Source organism: Chiloscyllium plagiosum, unplaced genomic scaffold, assembly GCF_037043375.1.
Source record: "Chiloscyllium plagiosum isolate Xiang-an unplaced genomic scaffold, Cpla_swu_hap1 HiC_scaffold_21, whole genome shotgun sequence".
In the NCBI taxonomy this organism is placed as follows: Eukaryota; Metazoa; Chordata; class Chondrichthyes; order Orectolobiformes; family Hemiscylliidae; genus Chiloscyllium; species Chiloscyllium plagiosum.
The window spans coordinates 9463664-9482886 of NW_028270159.1; the positions used below are offsets into that span (position 1 = coordinate 9463664).

Below are 19223 nucleotides of genomic sequence, written 5' to 3' on the forward strand. Positions count from 1 at the left end.
AGGGTCAGTGCTGAGGGTGTGCCGCACTGTCGGAGGGTCGGTGCTGAGGGAGTGCCGCACTGTCGGAGGGTCAGTGCTGAGGGAGTGGGCACTGTCGGAGGGTCAGTGCTGAGGGAATGGGCACTGTCGGAGGGTCAGTGCTGAGGGAGTGGGCACTGTCGGAGGGTCAGTGCTGAGGGAGTGCCGCACTGTCGGAGGGTCAGTGCTGAGGCAGTGCCGCACTGTCGGAGGGTCACTGCTGAGGGAGTGGGCTCTGTCGGAGGGTCAGTGCTGAGGGAGTGTGGCTCTGTCGAAGGGTCAGTGATGATGGAGGGCCGCACTGTCGGAGGGTCAGTGCTGAGGGAGCGCCGCACTGTCGGAGGGTCAGTGCTGAGGGAGTGCCGCACTGTCGGAGGGTCAGTGCTGAGGGAGTGCCGCACTGTCGGAGGGTCAGTGCTGAGGGAGTGCCGCACTGTCGGAGGGTCAGTGCTGAGGGAGTGGGCACTGTCGGAGGGTCAGTGCTGAGGGAGTGGGCACTGTTGGAGGGTCAGTGCTGAGGGAGTGCCACACTGTCAGAGGCTCAGTGCTGAGGGTGTGCCGCACTGTCAGAGGGTCAGTGCTGAGGGAGTGCCGCACTGTCGGAGTGTCAGTGCTGAGGGAGTGGGCACTGTCGGAGGGTCAGTGCTGAGGGAGTGCCGCACTGTCGGAGGGTCAGTGCTGAGGGAGTGGGCACTGTCGGAGGGTTAGTGCTGAGGGAGTCCGGCACTGTCGGAGGGTCAGTGCTGAGGGAGCGCGGCACTGTCGGAGGGTTAGTGCTGAGGGAGTGCGGCACTGTCGGAGGGTCAGTGCTGAGGCAGTGCCGCACTGTCGTAGGGTCAGTGCTGAGGGAGTGCCGCACTGTCGGAGGGTCAGTGCTGAGGGAGCAGGCACTGTCGGAGGGTTAGTGCTGAGGGAGTGGGCACTGTCGGAGGGTCAGTGCTGAGGGAGTGGGCACTGTCGGAGGGTCAGTGCTGAGGGAGTGCCGCACTGTCGGAGGGTCAGTACTGAGGGAGTGGGCACTGTCGGAGGGTCAGTGCTGAGGGAGTGGGCACTGTTGGAGGGTCAGAGATGAGGGAGTGCCACACTGTCAGAGGGTCAGTGCTGAGGGTGTGCCGCACTGTCGGAGGGTCGGTGTTGAGGGAGTGCCGCACTGTCGGAGGGTCAGTGCTGAGGGAGTGGGCACTGTCGGAGGGTCAGTGCTGAGGGAATGGGCACTGTCGGAGGGTCAGTGCTGAGGGAGTGGGCACTGTCGGAGGGTCAGTGCTGAGGGAGTGCCGCACTGTAGGAGGGTTCAGTGCTGAGGCAGTGCCGCACTGTCGGAGGGTCAGTGCTGAGGGAGTGGGCACTGTCGGAGGGTCAGTGCTGAGGGAGGGCCGCACTGTCGGAGGGTCAGTGCTGAGGGAGCGCCGCACTGTCGGAGGGTCAGTGCTGAGGGAGCGCCGCACTGTCGGAGGGTCAGTGCTGAGGGAGCGCCGCACTGTCGGAGGGTTAGTGCTGAGAGGGGGCCGCACTGTCGGTGGGTCAGTGCAGAGGGAGTGCCGCACTGTCGGAGGGTCAGTGCTGAGGGATCGCCGCACTGTCAGAGGGTCAGTGCTGAGGGAGTGGGCACTGTCGGAAGGTCAGTGCTGAGGGAGTGGGCACTGTTGGAGGCTCAGTGCTGAGGGAATGCTGCACTGTCGGAGGGTCAGTACTGAGGGAGTGCCGCACTGTCGGAGGGTCAGTGTTGAGGGAGTGGGCACTGTCAGAGGGTCAGTGCTGAGGGAGTGCCACACTGTCAGAGGGTCTGTGCTGAGGGAGTGCCGCACTGACAGAGGGTCAGTGCTGAGGGAGTGGGCACTGTCGGAGGGTCAGTGCTGAGGGAGTGCCGCACTGTCGGAGGGTCAGTGCTGAGGCAGTGCCGCACTGTCGGAGGGTCAGTGCTGAGGGTGTGCCGTACTGTTGGAGAGTCAGTGCTGAGGGAGTGCCGCACTGTCGGAGGGTCAGCGCTGAGGGTGTGCCGCACTGTCGGAGGGTCAGTGCTGAGGGAGTGCCGCACTGTCGGAGGGTCAGTGCTGAGGGAGTGGGCACTGTCGGAGTGTCAGTGCTGAGGGAGTGGGCACTGTCGGAGGGTCAGCGCTGAGGGTGTGCCGCACTGTCGGAGGGTCAGTGCTGAGGGTGTGCCGCACTGTCGGAGGGTCAGTGCTGAGGGAGCAGGCACCGTCGGAGGGTCAGTGCTGAGGGAGTGCCGCACTGTCGGAGGGTCAGTGCTGAGGGAGCAGGCACTGTCGGAGGGTCAGTGCTGAGGGAGTGGGCACTGTTGGAGGGTCAGTGCTGAGGGAGTGCCACACTGTCAGAGGGTCAGTGCTGAGGGTGTGCCGCACTGTCGGAGGGTCGGTGCTGAGGGAGTGCCGCACTGTCGGAGGGTCAGTGCTGAGGGAGTGGGCACTGTTGGTGGGTCAGTGCTGAGGGAGTGCCGCACTGTCGGAGGGTCAGTGCTGAGGGAGTGGGCACTGTGGGAGGGTCAGTGCTGAGGGAGTGGGCACTGTCGGAGGGTCAGTGCTGAGGGAGTGCCGCACTGTCGGAGGGTCAGTGCTGAGGGAGTGGGCACTGTCGGAGGGTCAGTGCTGAGGGAGTGGGCACTGTTGGAGGGTCAGTGCTGAGGGAGTGCCACACTGTCAGAGGGTCAGTGCTGAGGGTGTGCCGCACTGTCGGAGGGTCGGTGCTGAGGGAGTGCCGCACTGTCGGAGGGTCAGTGCTGATGGAGTGGGCACTGTCGGAGGGTCAGTGCTGAGGGAATGGGCACTGTCGGAGGGTCAGTGCTGAGGGAGTGGGCACTGTCGGAGGGTCAGTGCTGAGGGAGTGCCGCACTGTCGGAGGGTCAGTGCTGAGGCAGTGCCGCACTGTCGGAGGGTCACTGCTGAGGGAGTGGGCTCTGTCGGAGGGTCAGTGCTGAGGGAGTGTGGCTCTGTCGAAGGGTCAGTGCTGATGGAGGGCCGCACTGTCGGAGGGTCAGTGCTGAGGGAGCGCCGCACTGTCGGAGGGTCAGTGCTGAGGGAGTGCCGCACTGTCGGAGGGTCAGTGCTGAGGGAGTGCCGCACTGTCGGAGGGTCAGTGCTGAGGGAGTGCCGCACTGTCGGAGGGTCAGTGCTGAGGGAGTGGGCACTGTCGGAGGGTCAGTGCTGAGGGAGTGGGCACTGTCGGAGGGTTAGTGCTGAGGGAGTCCGGCACTGTCGGAGGGTCAGTGCTGAGGGAGCGCGGCACTGTCGGAGGGTTAGTGCTGAGGGAGTGCGGCACTGTCGGAGGGTCAGTGCTGAGGCAGTGCCGCACTGTCGTAGGGTCAGTGCTGAGGGAGTGCCGCACTGTCGGAGGGTCAGTGCTGAGGGAGCAGGCACTGTCGGAGGGTTAGTGCTGAGGGAGTGGGCACTGTCGGAGGGTCAGTGCTGAGGGAGTGGGCACTGTCGGAGGGTCAGTGCTGAGGGAGTGCCGCACTGTCGGAGGGTCAGTACTGAGGGAGTGGGCACTGTCGGAGGGTCAGTGCTGAGGGAGTGGGCACTGTTGGAGGGTCAGAGATGAGGGAGTGCCACACTGTCAGAGGGTCAGTGCTGAGGGTGTGCCGCACTGTCGGAGGGTCGGTGTTGAGGGAGTGCCGCACTGTCGGAGGGTCAGTGCTGAGGGAGTGGGCACTGTCGGAGGGTCAGTGCTGAGGGAATGGGCACTGTCGGAGGGTCAGTGCTGAGGGAGTGGGCACTGTCGGAGGGTCAGTGCTGAGGGAGTGCCGCACTGTAGGAGGGTTCAGTGCTGAGGCAGTGCCGCACTGTCGGAGGGTCAGTGCTGAGGGAGTGGGCACTGTCGGAGGGTCAGTGCTGAGGGAGGGCCGCACTGTCGGAGGGTCAGTGCTGAGGGAGCGCCGCACTGTCGGAGGGTCAGTGCTGAGGGAGCGCCGCACTGTCGGAGGGTCAGTGCTGAGGGAGCGCCGCACTGTCGGAGGGTTAGTGCTGAGAGGGGGCCGCACTGTCGGTGGGTCAGTGCAGAGGGAGTGCCGCACTGTCGGAGGGTCAGTGCTGAGGGATCGCCGCACTGTCAGAGGGTCAGTGCTGAGGGAGTGGGCACTGTCGGAAGGTCAGTGCTGAGGGAGTGGGCACTGTTGGAGGCTCAGTGCTGAGGGAATGCTGCACTGTCGGAGGGTCAGTACTGAGGGAGTGCCGCACTGTCGGAGGGTCAGTGTTGAGGGAGTGGGCACTGTCAGAGGGTCAGTGCTGAGGGAGTGCCACACTGTCAGAGGGTCTGTGCTGAGGGAGTGCCGCACTGACAGAGGGTCAGTGCTGAGGGAGTGGGCACTGTCGGAGGGTCAGTGCTGAGGGAGTGCCGCACTGTCGGAGGGTCAGTGCTGAGGCAGTGCCGCACTGTCGGAGGGTCAGTGCTGAGGGTGTGCCGTACTGTTGGAGAGTCAGTGCTGAGGGAGTGCCGCACTGTCGGAGGGTCAGCGCTGAGGGTGTGCCGCACTGTCGGAGGGTCAGTGCTGAGGGAGTGCCGCACTGTCGGAGGGTCAGTGCTGAGGGAGTGGGCACTGTCGGAGTGTCAGTGCTGAGGGAGTGGGCACTGTCGGAGGGTCAGCGCTGAGGGTGTGCCGCACTGTCGGAGGGTCAGTGCTGAGGGTGTGCCGCACTGTCGGAGGGTCAGTGCTGAGGGAGCAGGCACCGTCGGAGGGTCAGTGCTGAGGGAGTGCCGCACTGTCGGAGGGTCAGTGCTGAGGGAGCAGGCACTGTCGGAGGGTCAGTGCTGAGGGAGTGGGCACTGTCGGAGGGTCAGTGCTGAGGGAGTGGGCACTGTCGGAGGGTCAGTGCTGAGGGAGTGGCACTGTTGGAGGGTTAGTGCTGAGGGAGTGCGGCACTGTCGGAGGGTCAGTGCTGAGGGAGTGGGCACTGTCGGAGGGTCAGTGCTGAGGGAGTGCCGCACCTTCGGACGGTCAGTGCTGAGGCAGTGCCGCACTGTCGGAGGGTCAGTGCTGAGGGAGTGGGCACTGTGGGAGGTTCAGTGCTGAGGGAGTGCGGCTCTGTCGAAGGGTCAGTGCTGATGGAGGGCCGTACTGTCGGAGGGTCAGTGCTGAGGGAGTGGGCACTGTCGGAGGGTCAGTGCTGAGGAAGCGCCGCACTGTCGGAGGGTCAGTGCTGAGGGAGCGCCGCACTGTCGGAGGGTCAGTGCTGTGGGAGCACCGCACTGTCGGAGGGTTAGTGCTGAGGGATCGCCGCACTGTCGGAGGGTCAGTGCTGAGGGAGTGCCGCACTGTCGGAGGGTTAGTGCTGAGAGGGGGCCGCACTGTCGGAGGGTCAGTGCTGAGGGAGTGCCGCACTGTCGGAGGGTCAGTGCTGAGGGAGCAGGCACTGTCGGAGGGTCAGTGCAGAGGGAGTGCTGCACTGTCGGAGGGTCAGTGCTGAGGGAGCGCCGCACTGTCAGAGGGTCAGTGCTGAGGGAGTGGGCACTGTCGGAATGTCAGTGCTGAGGGAGTGGGCACTGTTGGTGGCTCAGTGCTGAGGGAATGCCACACTGTCGGAGGGTCAGTGCTGAGGGAGTGCCGCACTGTCGGAGGGTCAGTGCTGAGGGAGTGCCACACTGTCGGAGGGTCAGTGCTGAGGGAGTGCCGCACTGTCGGAGGGTCAGTGCTGCGGGAGTGGGCACTGTCGGAGGGTCAGTGCTGAGGGAATGGGCACTGTCGGAGGGTCAGTGTTGAGGGAGTGGGCACTGTCGGAGGGTCAGTGCTGAGGGAGTGCCACACTGTCAGAGGGTCAGTGCTGAGGGAGTGCCGCACTGTCGGAGAGTCCGTGCTGAGGGAGTTCCGCACTGTCGGAGGGTCAGTGCTGAGGCAGTGGGCACTGTCGGAGGGTCAGTGCTGAGGGAGTGGGCACTGTGGGAGGGTCAGTGCTGAGGGAGTGCCGCACTGTCGGAGGGTCAGTGCTGAGGCAGTGGGCACTGTCGGAGGGTCAGTGCTGAGGGAGTGGGCACTGTCGGAGGGTCAGTGCTGAGGGAGTGGGCACTGTCGGAGGGTCAGTGCTGAGGGAGTGCCGCACTTTCGGAGGGTCAGTGCTGAGGGAGTGGGCACTGTGGAAGGGTCAGTGTTGAGGGAGTGCGGCTCTCTCAAAGGGTCAGTGCTGATGGAGGGCCGTACTGCCGGAGGGTCAGTGCTGAGGGAGCGCCGCACTGTCAGAGGGTCAGTGCTGAGGGAGCGCCGCACTGTCGGAGGGTCAGTGCTGAGGGAGCGCCGCACTGACGGAGGGTCAGTGCTGAGGGAGCGCCGCACTGTCGGAGGGTTAGTGCTGAGGGATCGCCGCACTGTCGGAGGGTCAGTGCTGAGGGATGCCGCACTGTCGGAGGGTTAGTGCTGAGAGGGGGCCGCACTGTCGGAGGGTCAGTGCTGAGGGAGTGCCGCACTGTCGGAGGGTCAGTGCTGAGGGAGCAGGCACTGTCGGAGGGTCAGTGCAGAGGGAGTGCTGCACTGTCGGAGGGTCAGTGCTGAGGGAGCGCCGCACTGTCAGAGGGTCAGTGCTGAGGGAGTGGGCACTGTCGGAAGGTCAGTGCTGAGGGAGTGGGCACTGTTGGTGGCTCAGTGCTGAGGGAATGCTGCACTGTCGGAGGGTCAGTGCTGAGGGAGTGCCGCACTGTCGGAGGGTCAGTGCTGCGGGAGTGGGCACTGTCGGAGGGTCAGTGCTGAGGGAATGGGCACTGTCGGAGGGTCAGTGTTGAGGGAGTGGGCACTGTCGGAGGGTCAGTGCTGAGGGAGTGCCACACTGTCAGAGGGTCAGTGCTGAGGGATTGGGCACTGTCGGAGGGTCAGTGTTGAGGGAGTGGGCACTGTCAGAGGGTCAGTGCTGAGGGAGTGCCACACTGTCAGAGGGTCAGTGCTGAGGGAGTGCCGCACTGTCGGAGAGTCCGTGCTGAGGGAGTGCCGCACTGTCGGAGAGTCCGTGCTGAGGGAGTGCCGCACTGTCGGAGGGTCAGCGCTGAGGCAGTGGGCACTGTCGGAGGGTCAGTGCTGAGGGAGTGGGCACTGTGGGAGGGTCAGTGCTGAGGGAGTGCCACACTGTCAGAGGGTCAGTGCTCAGGGTGTGCCGCACTGTCGGAGGGTCAGTGCTGAGGGAGTGCCGCACTGTCGGAGGGTCAGTGCTGAGGGAGTGGGAACTGTGGGAGGGTCAGTGCTGAGGGAGTGGGCACTGTCGGAGGGTCAGTGCTGAGGGAGTGGGCACTGTCGGAGGGTCAGTGCTGAGGGAGTGCCGCACTTTCGGAGGGTCAGTGCTGAGGCAGTGCCGCACTGTCGGAGGGTCAGTGCTGAGGGAGTGGGCACTGTGGGAGGGTCAGTGCTGAGGGAGTGCGGCTCTGTCGAAGGGTCAGTGCTGATGGAGGGCCGCACTGTCGGAGGGTCAGTGCTGAGGGAGCGCCGCACTGTCGGAGGGTCAGTGCTGAGGGAGCGCCGCACTGTCGGAGGGTCAGTGCTGAGGGAGCGCCGCACTGTCGGAGGGTCAGAGCTGAGGGATCGCCGCACTGTCAGAGGGTCAGTGCTGACGGAGTGCCGCACTGTCGGAGGGTTAGTGCTGAGAGGGGGCCGCACTGTTGGTGGGTCAGTGCTGAGGGAGTGCCGCACTGTCGGAGGGTCAGTGCTGAGGGAGTGCCGAACTGTCGGAGGGTCAGTGCTGAGGGAGTGCCGAACTGTCGGAGGGTCAGTGCTGAGGGAATGGGCACTGTCGGAGGGTCAGTGTTGAGGGAGTGGGCACTGTCGGAGGGTCAGTGCTGAGGGAGTGCCACACTGTCAGAGGGTCAGTGCTGAGGGATTGGGCACTGTCGGAGGGTCAGTGTTGAGGGAGTGGGCACTGTCAGAGGGTCAGTGCTGAGGGAGTGCCACACTGTCAGAGGGTCAGTGCTGAGGGAGTGCCGCACTGTCGGAGAGTCAGTGCTGAGGGAGTGCCGCACTGTCGGAGGGTCAGTGCTGAGGCAGTGGGCACTGTCGGAGGGTCAGTGCTGAGGGAGTGGGCACTGTCGGAGGGTCAGTGCTGAGGGAGTGGGCACTGTCGGAGGGTCAGTGCTGAGGGAGTGCCGCACTGTCGGAGGGTCAGTGCTGAGGGAGTGGGCACTGTCGGAGGGTCAGTGCTGAGGGAGTGGGCACTGTTGGAGGGTCAGTGCTGAGGGAGTGCCACACTGTCAGAGGCTCAGTGCTGAGGGTGTGCCGCACTGTGGGAGGGTCAGTGCTGAGGGAGTGCCGCACTGTCGGAGGGTCAGTGCTGAGGCAGTGGGCACTGTCGGAGGGTCAGTGCTGAGGGAGTGGGCACTGTCGGAGGGTCAGTGCTGAGGGAGTGGGCACTGTCGGAGGGTCAGTGCTGAGGGAGTGCAGCACTTTCGGAGGGTCAGTGCTGAGGGAGTGGGCACTGTGGAAGGGTCAGTGCTGAGGGAGTGCGGCTCTCTCGAAGGGTCAGTGCTGATGGAGGGCCGTACTGCCGGAGGGTCTGTGCTGAGGGAGCGCCGCACTGTCGGAGGGTCAGTGCTGAGGGAGCGCCGCACTGTCGGAGGGTCAGTGCTGAGGGAGCGCCGCACTGTCGGAGGGTCAGTGCTGAGGGAGCGCCGCACTGTCGGAGGGTTAGTGCTGAGGGATCGCCGCACTGTCGGAGGGTCAGTGCTGAGGGAGTGCCGCACTGTCGGAGGGTTAGTGCTGAGAGGGGGCCGCACTGTCGGAGGGTCAGTGCTGAGGGAGTGCCGCACTGTCGGAGGGTCAGTGCTGAGGGAGCAGGCACTGTCGGAGGGTCAGTGCAGAGGGAGTGCTGCACTGTCGGAGGGTCAGTGCTGAGGGAGCGCCGCACTGTCAGAGGGTCAGTGCTGAGAGAGTGGGCACTGTCGGAAGGTCAGTGCTGAGGGAGTGGGCACTGTTGGTGGCTCAGTGCTGAGGGAATGCTGCACTGTCGGAGGGTCAGTGCTGAGGGAGTGCCGCACTGTCGGAGGGTCAGTGCTGCGGGAGTGGGCACTGTCGGAGGGTCAGTGCTGAGGGAATGGGCACTGTCGGAGGGTCAGTGTTGAGGGAGTGGGCACTGTCAGAGGGTCAGTGCTGAGGGAGTGCCACACTGTCAGAGGGTCAGTGCTGAGGGATTGGGCACTGTCGGAGGGTCAGTGTTGAGGGAGTGGGCACTGTCAGAGGGTCAGTGCTGAGGGAGTGCCACACTGTCAGAGGGTCAGTGCTGAGGGAGTGCCGCACTGTCGGAGAGTCCGTGCTGAGGGAGTGCCGCACTGTCGGAGGGTCAGTGCTGAGGCAGTGGGCACTGTCGGAGGGTCAGTGCTGAGGGAGTGGGCACTGTGGGAGGGTCAGTGCTGAGGGAGTGCCACACTGTCAGAGGGTCAGTGCTCAGGGTGTGCCGCACTGTCGGAGGGTCAGTGCTGAGGGAGTGCCGCACTGTCGGAGGGTCAGTGCTGAGGGAGTGGGAACTGTGGGAGGGTCAGTGCTGAGGGAGTGGGCACTGTCGGAGGGTCAGTGCTGAGGGAGTGGGCACTGTCGGAGGGTCAGTGCTGAGGGAGTGCCGCACTTTCGGAGGGTCAGTGCTGAGGCAGTGCCGCACTGTCGGAGGGTCAGTGCTGAGGGAGTGGGCACTGTGGGAGGGTCAGTGCTGAGGGAGTGCGGCTCTTTCGAAGGGTCAGTGCTGATGGAGGGCCGCACTGTCGGAGGGTCAGTGCTGAGGGAGCGCCGCACTGTCGGAGGGTCAGTGCTGAGGGAGCGCCGCACTGTCGGAGGGTCAGTGCTGAGGGAGCGCCGCACTGTCGGAGGGTCAGTGCTGAGGGAGCGCCGCACTGTCGGAGGGTCAGAGCTGAGGGATCGCCGCACTGTCAGAGGGTCAGTGCTGACGGAGTGCCGCACTGTCGGAGGGTTAGTGCTGAGAGGGGGCCGCACTGTCGGAGGGTCAGTGCTGAGGGAGTGCCGCACTGTCGGAGGGTCAGTGCTGAGGGAGCAGGCACTGTCGGAGGGTCAGTGCTGAGGGAGTGGGCACTGTCGGAGGGTCAGTGCTGATGGAGTGGGCACTGTCGGAGGGTCAGTGCCGAGGGAGTGCTGCACTGTCGGAGGGTCAGTGCTGAGGGAGCGCCGCACTGTCAGAGGGTCAGTGCTGAGGGAGTGGGCACTGTCGGAAGGTCAGTGCTGAGGGAGTGGGCACTGTTGGTGGCTCAGTGCTGAGGGAATGCTGCACTGTCGGAGAGTCAGTGCTGAGGGAGTGCCGAACTGTCGGAGGGTCAGTGCTGCGGGAGTGGGCACTGTCAGAGGGTCAGTGCTGAGGGAATGGGCACTGTCGGAGGGTCAGTGTTGGGGGAGTGGGCACTGTCGGAGGGTCAGTGCTGAGGGAGTGCCACACTGTCAGAGGGTCAGTGCTGAGGGATTGGGCACTGTCGGAGGGTCAGTGTTGAGGGAGTGGGCACTGTCAGAGGGTCAGTGCTGAGGGAGTGTCACACTGTCAGAGGGTCAGTGCTGAGGGAGTGCCGCTCTGTCGGAGAGTTAGTGCTGAGGGAGTGCCGCACTGTCGGAGGGTCAGTGCTGAGGCAGTGGGCACTGTCGGAGGGTCAGTGCTGAGGGAGTGGGCACTGTCGGAGGGTCAGTGCTGAGGGAGTGGGCACTGTCGGAGGGTCAGTGCTGAGGGAGTGCCGCACTGTCGGAGGGTCAGTGCTGAGGGAGTGGGCACTGTCGGAGGGTCAGTGCTGAGGGAGTGGGCACTGTTGGAGGGTCAGTGCTGAGGGAGTGGGCACTGTCAGAGGCTCAGTGCTGAGGGTGTGCCGCACTGTCGGAGGGTCAGTGCTGAGGGAGTGCCGCACTGTCGGAGGGTCAGTGCTGAGGGAGTGGGCACTGTTGGAGGATTAGTGCTGAGGGAGTGCGGCACTGTCGGAGGGTCAGTGCTGAGGGAGTGGGCACTGTCGGACGGTCAGTGCTGAGGCAGTGCCGCACTGTCGGAGGGTCAGTGCTGAGGGAGTGCCGCACTGACGGAGGGTCAGTGCTGAGGGAGCAGGCACTGTCGGAGGGTCAGTGCTGAGGGAGTGGGCACTGTCGGAGGGTCAGTGCTGAGGGAGTGGGCACTGTCGGAGGGTCAGTGCTGAGGGAGTGCCGCACTGTCGGAGGGTCAGTGCTGAGGGAGTGGGCACTGTCGGAGGGTCAGTGCTGAGCGAGTGGGCACTGTGGGAGGCTCAGTGCTGAGGGTGTGCCACACTGTCAGAGAGTCAGTGCTGAGGGTATGCCGCACTGTCGGAGGGTCAGTGCTGAGAGAGTGAGCACTGTCGGAGGGTCAGTGCTGAGGGAGTGCCGCACTGTCGGAGGGTCAGTGCTGAGGCAGTGCCGCACTGTCGGAGGGTCAGTGCTGAGGGAGCGCCGCACTGTCGGAGGGTCAGTGCTGAGGGAGCGCCGCGCTGTCGGAGGGTCAGTGCTGAGGGATCGCCGCACTGTCGAAGGGTCAGTGCTGAGGGAGTGCCGCACTGTCAGAGGGTCAGTGCTGAGAGAGTGAGCACTGTCGGAGGGTCAGTGCTGAGGGAGTGCCGCACTGTCGGAGGGTCAGTGCTGAGGCAGTGCCGCACTGTCGGAGGGTCAGTGCTGAGGGAGCGCCGCACTGTCGGAGGGTCAGTGCTGAGGGAGCGCCGCGCTGTCGGAGGGTCAGTGCTGAGGGATCGCCGCACTGTCGGAGGGTCAGTGCTGAGGGAGTGCCGCACTGTCAGAGGGTCAGTGCTGAGGGAGTGGGCACTGTCGGAGGGTCAGTGCAGAGGGAGTGCCGCACTGTCGGAGGGTCAGTGCTGAGGGAGCGCTGCACTGTCAGAGGGTCAGTGCTGAGGGAGTGGGCACTGTCAGAGGGTCAGTGCTGAGGGAGAGCCGCACTGTCGGAGGGTCAGTGCTGAGGGAGTGGGCACTGTCGGAAGGTCAGTGCTGAGGGAGTGGGCACTGTTGGAGGCTCAGTGCTGAGGGAATGCTGCACTGTCGGAGGGTCAGTACTGAGGGAGTGCCGCACTGTCGGAGGGTCAGTGCTGAGGGAGTGTGCACTGTCAGAGGGTCAGTGCTGAGGGAATGGGCACTGTCGGAGGGTCAGTGTTGAGGGAGTGGGCACTGTCGGTGGGTCAGTGCTGAGGGAGCGCCGCACTGTCAGAGGGTCAGTGCTGAGGGAATGTGCACTGTCAAAGGGTCAGTGCTGAGGGAGTGCCACACTGTCAGAGGGTCAGTGCTGAGGGAGTGCCGCACTGTCGGAGGGTCAGTGCTGAGGGAGTGCTGCACTGTTGGAGGGTCAGTGCTGAGGCAGTGGGCACTGTCGGAGGGTCAGCGCTGAGGGAGTGGGCACTGTCGGAGGGTCAGCGCTGAGGGAGTGCGGCACTGTCGGAGGGTCAGTGCTGAGGGAGTGCAGCACTGTCGGAGGGTCAGTGCTGAGGGAGTGGGTGCTGTCGGAGGTTCAGTGCTGAGGGAGTGCGGCACTGTCGGAGGGTCAGCGCTGAGGGAGTGGGCACTGTCGGAGGGTCAGCGCTGAGGGAGTGCGGCACTGTCGGAGGGTCAGTGCTGAGGGAGTGCAGCACTGTCGGAGGGTCAGTGCTGAGGGAGTGGGTGCTGTCGGAGGTTCAGTGCTGAGAGAGTGCGGCACTGTCGGAGGGTCAGTGCTGAGGGAGCGCCGCACTGTCGGAGGGTCAGTGCTGAGGGAGCGCCGCACTGTCGGAGGGTCAGTGCTGAGGGAGCGCCGCACTGTCGGAGGGTCAGTGCTGAGGGAGTGCCGCACTGTGGGAGGGTCAGTGCTGAGGGATCGCCGCACTGTCGGAGGGTCAGTGCTGAGGGAGTGCCGCACTGTCGGAGGGTTAGTGCTGAGAGGGGGCCGCACTGTCGGAGTGTCAGTGCTGAGGGAGTGCCACACTGTCAGTGGGTCAGTGCTGAGGGAGTGGGCACTGCTGCAGGGTCAGTGCTGAGGGAGTGCTGCACTGTCGGAGAGTCAGTGCCGAGGGAGTGCCGCTCCGTCGGAGGCTCAGTGCCGAGGGAGTGCCGCACTGTCGGAGGCTCAGTGCCGAGGGAGTGCCGCACTGCCGGAGGGTCAGTGCTGAGTGAGTGCTGCACTGTCGGAGGGTCAGTGCTGAGGGAGTGGGCACTGTCGGAGGGTCAGTGCTGAGGGAGTGGGCACTGTCGGAGGGTCAGTGCTGAGCGAGTGGGCACTGTGGGAGGCTCAGTGCTGAAGGAGTGCCACACTGTCAGAGGGTCAGTGCTGAGGGTATGCCGCACTGTCGGAGGGTCAGTGCTGAGGGAGTGAGCACTGTCGGAGGGTCAGTGCTGAGGGAGTGCCGCACTGTCGGAGGGTCAGTGCTGAGGCAGTGCCGCACTGTCGGAGGGTCAGTGCTGAGGGAGTGGGCACTGTGGGAGGGTCAGTGCTGAGGGAGTGGGCACTGTCAGAGGGTCAGTGCTGAGTGAGTGCGGCTCTGTCGAAGGGTCAGTGCTGATGGAGGGCCGCACTGTCGGAGGGTCAGTGCTGAGGGAGCGCCGCACTGTCGGAGGGTCAGTGCTGAGGGAGCGCCGCACTGTCGGAGGGTCAGTGCTGAGGGAGCGCCGCACGGTCGGAGGGTCAGTGCTGAGGGATCGCCGCACTGTTGAAGGGTCAGTGCAGAGGGAGTGCCGCACTGTCGGAGGGTTAGTGCTGAGAGGGGGCCGCACTGTTGGAGGGTCAGTGCTGAGGGAGTGCCGCACTGTCAGAGGGTCAGTGCTGAGGGAATGTGCACTGTCAGAGGGTCAGTGCTGAGGGAGTGCCACACTGTCAGAGGGTCAGTGCTGAGGGAGTGCCGCACTGTCAGAGGGTCAGTGCTGAGGGAATGTGCACTGTCAGAGGGTCAGTGCTGAGGGAGTGCCACACTGTCAGAGGGTCAGTGCTGAGGGAATGGGCACTGTCGGAGGGTCAGTGTTGAGGGAGTGGGCACTGTCGGTGGGTCAGTGCTGAGGGAGCGCCGCACTGTCAGAGGGTCAGTGCTGAGGGAATGTGCACTGTCAGAGGGTCAGTGCTGAGGGAGTGCCACACTGTCAGAGGGTCAGTGCTGAGGGAGTGCCGCACTGTCGGAGGGTCAGTGCTGAGGGAGTGCTGCACTGTTGGAGGGTCAGTGCTGAGGCAGTGGGCACTGTCGGAGGGTCAGCGCTGAGGGAGTGGGCACTGTCGGAGGGTCAGCGCTGAGGGAGTGCGGCACTGTCGGAGGGTCAGTGCTGAGGGAGTGCAGCACTGTCGGAGGGTCAGTGCTGAGGGAGTGGGTGCTGTCGGAGGTTCAGTGCTGAGGGAGTGCGGCACTGTCGGAGGGTCAGCGCTGAGGGAGTGGGCACTGTCGGAGGGTCAGCGCTGAGGGAGTGCGGCACTGTCGGAGGGTCAGTGCTGAGGGAGTGCAGCACTGTCGGAGGGTCAGTGCTGAGGGAGTGGGTGCTGTCGGAGGTTCAGTGCTGAGAGAGTGCGGCACTGTCGGAGGGTCAGTGCTGAGGGAGCGCCGCACTGTCGGAGGGTCAGTGCTGAGGGAGCGCCGCACTGTCGGAGGGTCAGTGCTGAGGGAGCGCCGCACTGTCGGAGGGTCAGTGCTGAGGGAGTGCCGCACTGTGGGAGGGTCAGTGCTGAGGGATCGCCGCACTGTCGGAGGGTCAGTGCAGAGGGAGTGCCGCACTGTCGGAGGGTTAGTGCTGAGAGGGGGCCGCACTGTCGGAGGGTCAGTGCTGAGGGAGTGCCACACTGTCAGTGGGTCAGTGCTGAGGGAGTGGGCACTGCTGCAGGGTCAGTGCTGAGGGAGTGCTGCACTGTCGGAGAGTCAGTGCCGAGGGAGTGCCGCTCCGTCGGAGGCTCAGTGCCGAGGGAGTGCCGCACTGTCGGAGGCTCAGTGCCGAGGGTGTGCCGCACTGCCGGAGGGTCAGTGCTGAGTGAGTGCTGCACTACTGGAGGGTCAGTGCTGAGGGAGTGCCGCACTGTCGGAGGGTCAGTGCTGAGGGAGTGGGCACTGTCGGAGGGTCAGTGCTGAGGGAGTGCCGCACTGTGGGAGGCTCAGTGCTGAAGGAGTGCCACACTGTCAGAGGGTCAGTGCTGAGGGTATGCCGCACTGTCGGAGGGTCAGTGCTGAGGGAGTGAGCACTGTCGGAGGGTCAGTGATGAGGGAGTGGGCACTGTGGGAGGGTCAGTGCTGAGGGAGTGGGCACTGTCAGAGGGTCAGTGCTGAGGCAGTGCCGCACTGTCGGAGGGTCAGTGCTGAGGGAGTGGGCACTGTGGGAGGGTCAGTGCTGAGGGAGTGGGCACTGTCAGAGGGTCAGTGCTGAGTGAGTGCGGCTCTGTCGAAGGGTCAGTGCTGATGGAGGGCCGCACTGTCGGAGGGTCAGTGCTGAGGGAGCGCCGCACTGTCGGAGGGTCAGTGCTGAGGGAGCGCCGCACTGTCGGAGGGTCAGTGCTGAGGGAGCGCCGCACTGTCGGAGGGTCAGTGCTGAGGGATCGCCGCACTGTCGAAGGGTCAGTGCAGAGGGAGTGCCGCACTGTCGGAGGGTTAGTGCTGAGAGGGGGCCGCACTGTCGGAGGGTCAGTGCTGAGGGAGTGCCGCACTGTCAGAGGGTCAGTGCTGAGGGAGTGGGCACTGTCGGAGGGTCAGTGCAGAGGGAGTGCCGCACTGTCGGAGGGTCAGTGCTGAGGGAGCGCTGCACTGTCAGAGGGTCAGTGCTGAGGGAGTGGGCACTGTCGGAGGGTCAGTGCTGAGGGAGTGGGCACTGTCGGAAGGTCAGTGCTGAGGGAGTGGGCACTGTTGGAGGCTCAGTGCTGAGGGAATGCACTGTCGGAGGGTCAGTGCTGAGGGAGTGCCGCACTTTCGGAGGGTCAGTGCTGCGGGAGTGGGCACTGTCAGAGGGTCAGTGCTGAGGGAATGGGCACTGTCGGAGGGTCAGTGTTGAGGGAGTGGGCACTGTCGGTGGGTCAATGCTGAGGGAGCGCCGCACTGTCAGAGGGTCAGTGCTGAGGGAATGTGCACTGTCGGAGGGTCAGTGTTGAGGGAGTGGGCACTGTCAGAGGGTCAGTGCTGAGGGAGTGCCACACTGTCAGAGGGTCAGTGCTGAGGGAGTGCCGCACTGTCGGAGGGTCAGTGCTGAGGGAGTGCCGCACTGTTGGAGGGTCAGTGCTGAGGCAGTGGGCACTGTCGGAGGGTCAGCGCTGAGGGAGTGGGCACTGTCGGAAGGTCAGCGGTGAGGGAGTGCGGCACTGTCGGAGGGTCAGTGCTGAGGGAGTGCAGCACTGTCGGAGGGTCAGTGCTGAGGGAGTGGGTGCTGTCGGAGGTTCAGTGCTGAGGGAGTGCGGCACTGTCGGAGGGTCAGCGCTGAGGGAGTGGGCACTGTCGGAGGGTCAGCGCTGAGGGAGTGCGGCACTGTTGGAGGGTCAGTGCTGAGGGAGTGCAGCACTGTCGGAGGGTCAGTGCTGAGGGAGTGGGTGCTGTCGGAGGTTCAGTGCTGAGGGAGTGCGGCACTGTAGGAGGGTCAGTGCTGAGGGAGCGCCGCACTGTCGGAGGGTCAGTGCTGAGGGAGCGCCGCACTGTCGGAGGGTCAGTGCTGAGGGAGCGCCGCACTGTCGGAGGGTCAGTGCTGAGGGAGTGCCGCACTGTCGGAGGGTCAGTGCTGAGGGATCGCCGCACTGTCGGAGGGTCAGTGCTGAGGGAGTGCCGCACTGTCGGAGGGTTAGTGCTGAGAGGGGGCCGCACTGTCGGAGTGTCAGTGCTGAGGGAGTGCCACACTGTCAGTGGGTCAGTGCTGAGGGAGTGGGCACTGCTGCAGGGTCAGTGCTGAGGGAGTGCTGCACTGTCGGAGAGTCAGTGCCGAGGGAGTGCCGCTCTGTCGGAGGCTCAGTGCCGAGGGAGTGCCGCACTGTCGGAGGCTCAGTGCCGAGGGAGTGCCGCACTGCCGGAGGGTCAGTGCTGAGTGAGTGCTGCACTACTGGAGGGTCAGTGCTGAGGGAGTGCTGCACTGTCGAAGGGTCAGTGCTGATCAATGTGGCACTGCGTGCAGGATCACGCTGGACTTTTCCTGGGTCTTGGTGTGAAGCCCGTGGTTTGGATGAACCGGTTATCACTCCGAAAGTGATTCGTTTTCTCGATTCTCGCATTGCTGCCTGTGGGATCTTGCTGTGCACAGCCCAGCAGCTGCATTTCCTGCACTCCCAAACCTCACTCGCCACCCTTCAGAAAACAGCTCATTGGCACCAAACCTAAAGTCTCGGGGAGAGGGCATGAGGTGTCCCAAGGCAGTGTGGGGGTGCTATGTGAATGCAGGTCTGCCCCTTTCTCCTCAGATGAAAGCTGCGGGGTACCAGTGCGCCCCTGTGCCCTCTCCCACTTACCGTGGGGCTTGTCAGCTCAATCTTTCTGGGTTTCAGCATCTTGCAGGTCTGTGGTGGGGCACAGAACGATCCCACTAGACAGGCTGCGATGATGATCAGCGTGGGGTAGACCGACATTTCTGCTCCTGGATTTGCTTTGTTGACTGCTGTTGTTGTTGTAGTAGTCAGGAGTCAGGAGCAGACGGAGTATTTATAGAGAAAGTTCCTGCTCACTGCTGACGAAGCACTGACAGCGTTTCTGGTAAATGACAGGAGGGGTCTTTCCTGACGAGATGTGGGGAAGTCTTGTTGAATATGTGCCATAACCAATTGCAACACTCACAGGCACACAGTCACCAAAAACAACAATATTGCAGACCGGGAAGTTTCATCCTGAGCGATTACATGATGTTCTGAGCAGCTCTGGGAACTGACTGTACCGTGTCCTTGTTTCTGGCCTCATACAGTGGACGGCATTGTTACAAACTCACAGACCTCACTACAAAACTCCCACTGCAGCACTGAGGGAGAGGGCACTGTCGGAGGGTTAGTGCTGAGGGAGTGGGCACTGTCAAAGGGCCAATGCTGAGGGAGTGGGCACTGTCGGAGGGTCAGTGCTGAGGGAGTGCCGCACTGTCACAGGGTCAGTGCTGAGGGAGTGCCGCACTGTCAGAGGGTCAGTGCTGAGGGAGTGCCACACTGTCGGAGGGTCAGTGCTGAGGGAGTGCCGCACTGTCAGTGGGTCAGTGCTGAGGGAGTGGGCACTGTCAGAGGGTCAGTGCTGAGGGAGTGGGCACTGTCAGAGGGTCAGTGCTGAGGGAGTGGGCACTGTCAGAGGGTCAGTGCTGAGGGAGTGGGCACTGTCAGAGGGTCAGTGCTGAGGGAGTGCCGCACTGTCACAGGGTCAGTGCTGAGGGAGTGCCGCACTCTCGGAGGGTCAGTGCTGAGGGAGTGCCTTCGTTTAGTGACCTGAATGGGTTTTTATGACAATTAGCAGTGCTTTCACAGTCACCAGTGCATGCCATTGTCAGTTCTTTCTTTAATAACTGGATTTAGCCTGCACTAGCTGCTCAAAGGGGAACTGAACCAAGTTCCTGGAGCATTCAGCCAAGCCTCTGGGTTACTCGCTTCATGACATTTGCACATTATTATGGTTTTGTATATGATCCCTCACCGTGTGCCAGTGATTATTAAACTGTTGGTGAGCCCCGAATGGAGTCATAAATGAGTGGGGGGTTGCCAGTGCTGAGTGTGTAGCCAGTGCTGGGTGTGTTGCCACTGCCGGTTGTGTTGCCAGTGCCGGGCGTGTAGCCAATGTCGGGTGTGTAGCCAGTGCCGGGCATGTTGCCAGTGCCAGGTGTGTAGCCAGTGCCAGGTGATGCCAGTGCCGGGTGTGCTGCCCGTGCCGGGTGTATAGCCATTGCCGGGTGTATAGCCAGTGCCGGGTGTGTATCCAGTGCCAGGTGTGTAGCCAGTGCCAGATGTGTAGCCAGTGCCAGGTTTGTAGCCAGTACCAGATGTGTAGCCAGTGCTGAGTATGTTGCCAGTGCCAGATGTGTAGCCAGTGCTGGGTTTGTAGCCAGTGCTGGGTGTATAGCCTGCGCTGGGTGTGTAGCCAGTGCTTGGTGTATAGCCAGTGCCGGGTGTGTAGCCAGTGCCGGGTGTGTTGCCCGTGCCGGGTGTATAGCCATTGCCGGGTGTATAGCCAGTGCCGGGTGTGTATCCAGTGCCAGGTTTGTAGCCAGTGCCAGATGTGTAGCCAGTGCTGAGTGTGTAGCCGGTGCCAGATGTGTAGCCAGTGCCAGGTTTGTAGCCAGTGCCAGATGTGTAGCCAGTGCTGGGTGTGTAGCCAGTGCCAGGTTTGTAGCCAGTACCAGATGTGTAGCCAGTGCCTGGTGATGCCAGTGCCGG

At 63.8% G+C, this 19223-nt stretch overlaps 1 protein-coding gene across 1 annotated transcript in view; it reads right to left on the reverse strand.

The window, feature by feature from the left end:
* The window catches only part of LOC148146089 (uncharacterized), a 75259-nt gene extending 57765 nt beyond the window's left edge, over positions 1-17494 (reverse strand). The window contains exon 1 of the mRNA XM_087998235.1: positions 17334-17494. Coding sequence (XP_087854361.1) covers positions 17334-17450 — 117 coding nt within the window. The 5' untranslated portion in view covers positions 17451-17494. The remainder of the gene's footprint in view (positions 1-17333) is intronic.
* Positions 17495-19223: the final 1729 nt, after the last annotated feature.